At 34.6% G+C, this 6,896-nt stretch overlaps 1 protein-coding gene across 1 annotated transcript; it reads left to right on the top strand.

Moving 5' to 3' along the window:
- Positions 1 to 1,000: 1,000 nt before the first annotated feature.
- Olfr1065 (olfactory receptor 1065) lies at positions 1,001 to 1,992 on the top strand. The gene has a single exon (NM_146408.2). It carries the CDS (start codon positions 1,025 to 1,027, stop codon positions 1,964 to 1,966), a length of 942 nt encoding a protein of 313 aa, NP_666520.2. The 5' UTR covers positions 1,001 to 1,024; the 3' UTR covers positions 1,967 to 1,992.
- Positions 1,993 to 6,896: the final 4,904 nt, after the last annotated feature.

Here is a 6,896-nt window from a genome sequence, read left to right as displayed (position 1 = left end):
TTCCCCCAATTAACAATAATTTAACTCTATAGGTAATGCTGATTTCTCAAATTAGAATAGGCTGTCTCATAAACTCTACTTGAGTTAATTTTATTAAGTTATATTCTATCACTTTGCTGAAGTTGCTTATCAGCTGTAGGATTTCTCTGGTAGAATGTTGGGTTTGCTCATTTATATACTAAAATAACATCAGCAAATAGTGATCCTTTAAATTCAACCTTTCTCGCAGGGCATGGTGGCACACGCCTTTAATCCCAGCACGTGGGAGGCAGAGGCAGGCGGATTTCTGAATTCGAGGCCACATGATAGAGTTTTCAATGACATATTTGCCAAAATTTACCTTTGAATACACTCTTTAAATGCATCAGAGATATACGTGAATATACTATCTTTGGTTTCTTGATACAATTGCAATGTGTGATTTTTCTGTAATATTGAACTTACATGTCTACTCAATATATTTTATAGTTTAATACTCTTATATGCTTTATCTGTAAGCAGTTCTGAATTAGAGTTGATGCATTTTTAAATTCTCTTAGCTGTTCTTACAGCACAGGAAGTATGTGAATTTGTATGTATTAATTTGTATTAAAATTAATAATCACATTTCACTATGAATTTGAATTACAGAAATGATTAATGAAAATTGTAAAAAGTACAAAAATAGTGACAAACTTTTGAAATTATTAAAAATTTATTTTAATGTGCATGACAATAAATTGTGAATCTATCATTATATTTTAAGCTATATTTTTAAGTACCATCTACCTATTTTTCATCTATCTGAGATTGTGACTCTTGAAATTAGTTAAACATCACACCAAACATTAGGAGCAAGTGTGTTATACATGTGTATTAAATATATATGTATTTTTAAGTAAATGTATAATTTTAAATATTGGATATTGAAAGAATTAGACATATGTTATCTATCATACTTTTAAACAAATTCCTCCATTTAACAATAATTTAACTCTACAGATGATGATTTCTCTAATTAGAACAGGCTGTCTCATAAACTAGGATGGAGAACCAAAACCGCACAGTAGTAACTGAATTCATCCTGATGGGCATCACTGACCACCCTGAGCTGCAATCCTCATTGTTTGGTTTGTTTCTTCTCATCTATCTGATATCACTGGTGGGAAATTTGGGCATGATTGTCCTTACAATGGTGGACTCCAGGCTGCAAACACCCATGTATTTCTTTCTTAGACACCTCGCTACTACTGACCTTGGTTATTCAACAACTGTGGGACCCAAAATGTTAACAAATTTTATTGTTGATCAAAATAGAATATCCTTTAACCTTTGTGCTACACAGTTAGCCTTCTTTCTTCTGTTCATTGCTTGTGAACTTTTTATTCTGTCTGCAATGTCCTATGACCGCTATGTGGCTATCTGTAAGCCTCTGTTCTATATGGTCATCATGTCAAAAAGACTATGCTGGGTGCTTGTAGTAATCCCTTATGTCTACTGTACAATTGTGGCTCTTTTAATCACAATTAAGATTTTCACTTTGTCTTTCTGTGGCTCCAATGTCATCAGTCATTTCTACTGTGACAGTCTTCCTTTGTTATCTTTGGTCTGCTCAAATACACAAGAAATTGAAGTCATAATGTTGTTCTTATCAGCTTTTAATTTAATTTCCTCTCTTTTGCTTGTTCTTGTGTCCTACCTGCTCATCCTTATAGCTATACTTAGGATGAACTCTGCTGAGGGCAGGCGCAAGGCTTTCTCCACCTGTGGATCCCACCTGACTGTGGTCACTGTCTTCTATGGAACGTTGATATTTATGTACATGCAGCCCAAATCCAGTCATTCCTTTGACACTGATAAATTAGCTTCTGTTTTTTACACCCTGATTATCCCCATGTTGAATCCCTTGATCTACAGCTTGAGGAATAAAGATGTAAAAGATGCTCTTCATAGGACAGGGAAAAAACTACACAGTGTTTGCTTTTGAAATCCACACAGGATTCAATTCCTTCACTCTTTATTATCCATATAAAGGTTTGTAAAGTACAAAGGATCAACAGAATTAAATGTTATCACTCTTCCTAGTAGTCAAACATCTAAATTCTCTATAAAAATTTATGAGTTAAACAATAAATCTTACACTTTTTACTGAGTAGGATTGGATACTAATGGGATATATTTAGTCAAACAAAATATTCATAAAGTGTAAAGATCACAAGATGCATTGGTATAGTTTTGTACTCTTTAAATAGAACAGGAGCTATAGAGCAGGGCTTAAATGGTATTGTATACTTGACTCATTATGTTTATAATGTGTTGCATTATTTTTGTCACCATATTTGTTAATTTTTAAAAATTCATTCTTTTTTTTCTTTTTTTTATTCAATTTTTCTTCATTTATATTTCAAATGCTATCCTTAAAGTCCCTTATACCATCCACCTGCCCTGTTCCCCAACCTACCCACTCCTGCTTCCTGGCCCTGGCATTCTCCTGTACTGGAGCATATAATCTTCCCAAGACCAAGGGCCTCTCCTCTTATTGATGGCCAACTAGGCCATCCTCTGCTACATGTGCAACCAGAGACACAACTCTCAGGATTACTAGGTTGTTCATATTGTTGTTTATCTTAGAGGGCTGCAGACCCCTTTAGCTCCTTGGGTACTTTCTCTAGCTCCTTTCTAATTCATTCATTTCTATGAGTTTTATGAGAATCTCAGTTGACCACAGTGAGAGAAAACTGAGTACTCTGCTTTGCGTGTAAATCACTATAGACCTTGCCTGTATATCCCATCACATGAAACTTACCCATCACATCAACCTTAGCTACATCTGTGATTCTCCCGGTTCTGGTTAATTTGGAGTATTTTGTCACTGAAACAACTTGTAGTTTCTTCATAGAACCTATTATTTTCTTAATTTAGTGTATATGTACCTTTGAGTGAGTGCAGCATTTCAGATAGATGATTATGCTTGGCTACAAAAATTTGTATAAGTATTTATTTATTTATTTATTTATTTATTTATTTATTTATTTACCAGATCTGTATATTTTATTTCCTGTTCTTTGTACATCATGGAATTCTATAAATTAAAAAAATAAAAATTGTTGAAGTGCCGTGTTGTCTTTATTCTGGCACATAAAGCCTGAGTGTATTAAGTAGATTTCTTGTGAAATCTCATGAAACGATATCCTTTTCTTTGGCCCATACAACAGTGAGCATACTACTGGTTTTAGTGCATTCTTTGGTTGCATCAATTTGATAAGCAACCATAATGTCACAAATAGAAATGGGCTTTATTTCTAGCCAAAGTGCAACAGTATATGTACAGAAATAAATATTCGCATATTGTAATAATACTTCATAAATATTCCTCCTAATTCCTCAATGATTCCTCTTTAAATTTCACACCATATTATGTTCATATTATACCAAATATATCTGTGCTGCCAATCAATTGCTAAATAAGTATTCTGTGGAATAATATAACTATAGGAAGAGTAACATGGGAATTAAATTAAAGATTTAAAAAGTTGATGATTACACAATTGAATTCATTAGAATAAACCTTGTACACTAAGTGCAAAGTATATATAAGGTTTATACTTTGAAAATTGTCCAATTTCTTTTTTAAATTATTTGAGTTTATTTATTTTTATTTTGCATTTTTTTTAACAGATCAGATTATATTCCCCCCTGCCCCGGTCTGCTCTCGACTGGTTCCCATCCCACACTTCCTCACCCTGTCCCCACCTCGAAGAGAATGCCCCTACTCTCCCAACCCAACCCTAACAGGCATCCTCACTCCCTGGGGCCTCAAGTCTATGGAGGGTTGGGTGCATTTTCTCTTGCTGAGGCTAGACCATGCAGTACTCTTCTCCACATGTGTCAGGGACATTATATCAACTGGTGTATCCTGCCTGGTTTGTAGCTCAGTGTCTGAGAGGTTTCAGGGGTCCAGGTCAGTTGAGACTGCTGCTTTTCCCATGGGGCCAACCTACTCCTCAGCTTCTTCCAGCCTTTTAGCTAATTTAGGGGTCTCTAGTCTATTGGTTGGGTGCTAGTGCCACAGACCCTCTTGGGTCCCTTGTCTGGGTAGGACGAGTCTCTGGGTAGAGATAGGCAAGGAGTCAGCGAATGACAGACAGATGCACAAAGAAGATTGTGTAGAATCTGAATGTATTGTCATAAAGTATATATACTACAGAAAATAAAGGGAGTAGGATGTCACAGCAGGCAAAGTACATCGAAGTTACCTGACACAAAACAAAGGAATGACTTCAAAAGGACTTATAGGAACCAGGTAAATGTTTACAGTAAAGATAAAGCCTAGGGTCAGCTTAATGACATGTAAGGATTTTACACCCTAGTCACAATTAGTGCTACTCCTTTGAGCCTTGTGAAAGCTAGCACCAGGGGGTTCTGCTCTAGCAGACCTTCTCATGAATAACGCAATATCACAACCTCCCTATTTCCTAGGCCCTGACAAATTCTTGTATGAGTATAACTTTTAAGTATCTGTGGAGAATCTCCATTTGACAGAAGAATTCACCAACTTGCTTCTAATATGCAATGTAGCCTGTACTGAATGTTTCTATCTCATTGGAATTCCCTAGCTCTTTCATGGTTAACCCACCTATTAGCTAGGCCAATTGTGTATTCCTTTATTTTGATGAGACTGGCTGCTGTCCCAAGTAAACCCTCTGCAGACCAGCCCTGAGCTGCTCTGGCTCCTTCCTTTGTAATGCTTAATTAGTTACTGAATAGGTAACCTTCTTACTGAATTCCTACTGAATTCCAAGTTTGTCAGCATGACGTATTTTCTGGGACATTGAAATACTGACCAAGGCTTAGCTATGTCAGAATTCAATCTTAAAAGGTACTTATAATAAGATAATACTAAAAGAGAGCACATGGATCCATACACCAGACTATTGCGGGGTAGGGTATGAGCATAGGTTTTTAGAGTGTCAAAGTTCCAGGAGGTGAGTTTCCTTGAAACTCTTTGCATCATGAATGCTCCCAGGCCTCTCAGCCTGCCAAGCAAACTTCACTGGAGTGTGCGTAGCATGCTAGTAACTGCATCTGAATCTTTCACATGCTTGTTGGGCCTCTCACAGGGCAGTGTTTTAAGTACTGTTCAAAATGTTTTTCTCTCAGAGAATGGCAACAACAACAAAAAAAAGTTCATGCTGAAGGACTGCAGTTTTATTGTTTATGTTTTGTTTGTTCATTTTTGTTTTTTGTTTTTTTTTTTGTTTTTTTTTCTTAGATTTTCACCATCACTCACCACATTTTGCTTGGGCTAATTTCTAACCACAAGAAAAATGTGGAATAATCCTGGGACATGGTCTTTACGTTTTATCACTGATATAAACAAGTTTAATTAGGTATATAAAATGACTTCAAAGTTGCATGCTCTGTTCTATATGTTAGAGTGAACAGCAGAATATCTGTATTCTGGGAGGCTGGAATCTAAAATTTCTAGATTAGCTTTTCTATTTTTTTTAAGCCATTTTATTTAACAAACATTGTGATTGTTTACTGTGTTGTGAAAATTGCATATATTTTTCAAATTCTAATATACTCATAGTAATGCCTTGGGATTAAAATCAAGGTCTTATTGTAAGAAACAAAAGACTAACCTCTGAACTCATAATATTGAGGTAAAAATCAGTTCTATTTAATGACTATACTTCAAAATATGGATACTCATGAATGCACAGAAAATTGAGAAATGCCTTTCTATTTAATGTGCCAAATCTGCTATATATTAAATTTTAAGATAAAGACAATACAGTGAATAAGTCTTTAAAATATGAAACCAACAGGGCATGTGTAGTCCCTCAGGATATACATCCCTGCAGAACAATGACCCTCCCTAGTCAACAATCATTAGTTAACATCAACAGCTTTTCAGTTAGTGTTGGGACTCCCTCACCCTCCCTCCTCCATGCTTAAATTTTTGTCTTCTTGATATAAAGATTTTGTACATGTCTTCACAGTTACATTCAGTTCATGTGTACAACAGCCCTGTTGCATTTCAAAAACAAAGTTTACCTATTATCATCCACTGCTCCTGATGATTAAACTCTCCTCATACCATACTGGTCTGTGATGAAAACCTTTCCACAAAAATGTTGTGTTGACTTTATCATATTTAGTGTTGAGATCTCTTTTTGATGTCTTTCATTTTCTATACCCTGGGGAATTGTGGGTCTTTGATAATGACCATTTACTACAAAAAACAAAAAAACAAAAACAAAAAACAAACAAAAAACAAAAAACAAACAAACAAACCAACAAACAAAAATAAAACTTGCTTCTGTGATAAGTATTGAGAGAAACAATTATATATAGGTAAATTATTAAATCTTTAGATTTTCATTAAGATGTCGTTTTTATCAGATTACTAATAATTGACTCTTCTGGAAGGTCTATAAGCTAACTGTCCTCTGATTCTTGGCTGCTTAAATAATACAAGTTTTTGCATCTATCTGCAATTAGTATTTTTTTCTCCTTCCGCCATATGATATAAAAAGAAAAATCAGATCTTTAGGAGTGGAAACAAGAACAATTATTAGATGAAACATCTCTGGAAGATTTTCGTATAATTCATTAAAAGAATTGGATTTTGCATCTCATTTTAGGTTTGAAATAATTACTAGAGAATAGGAAGACAACAAAATTCACAATAATGATAAAATTTCATTAGGTTTTTACTGTATCTCACTAAATTTTCAGAGAAAATTCTTTATGAAACAAAATTTAAGTGCATGTCTTTCTTGCTGAAGAGAATGATATCCTACATATATTATGTTTCTTTAAAATTTTTATCATTATTTAAAAAATAGGAAAAAATAGAAGAGGCCAGAATAGACAGTCTCTGAGCATTTTCTAGAGGTATATGTATATGT

The sequence above is a fragment of the Mus musculus genome, chromosome 2, assembly GCF_000001635.26.
Source record: "Mus musculus strain C57BL/6J chromosome 2, GRCm38.p6 C57BL/6J".
NCBI classification, from domain to species: domain Eukaryota; kingdom Metazoa; phylum Chordata; class Mammalia; order Rodentia; family Muridae; genus Mus; species Mus musculus.
Note: the sequence above shows the minus strand (reverse complement) of the source record. Positions and strands in the feature narration are given on the sequence as shown.

What these genes read in the sequence shown, in the direction of transcription:
- Olfr1065 (NM_146408.2), top strand. Translation starts at nt 1,025, where the DNA reads ATGGAGAACCAAAACCGCACAGTAGTAACTGAATTCATCCTGATGGGC.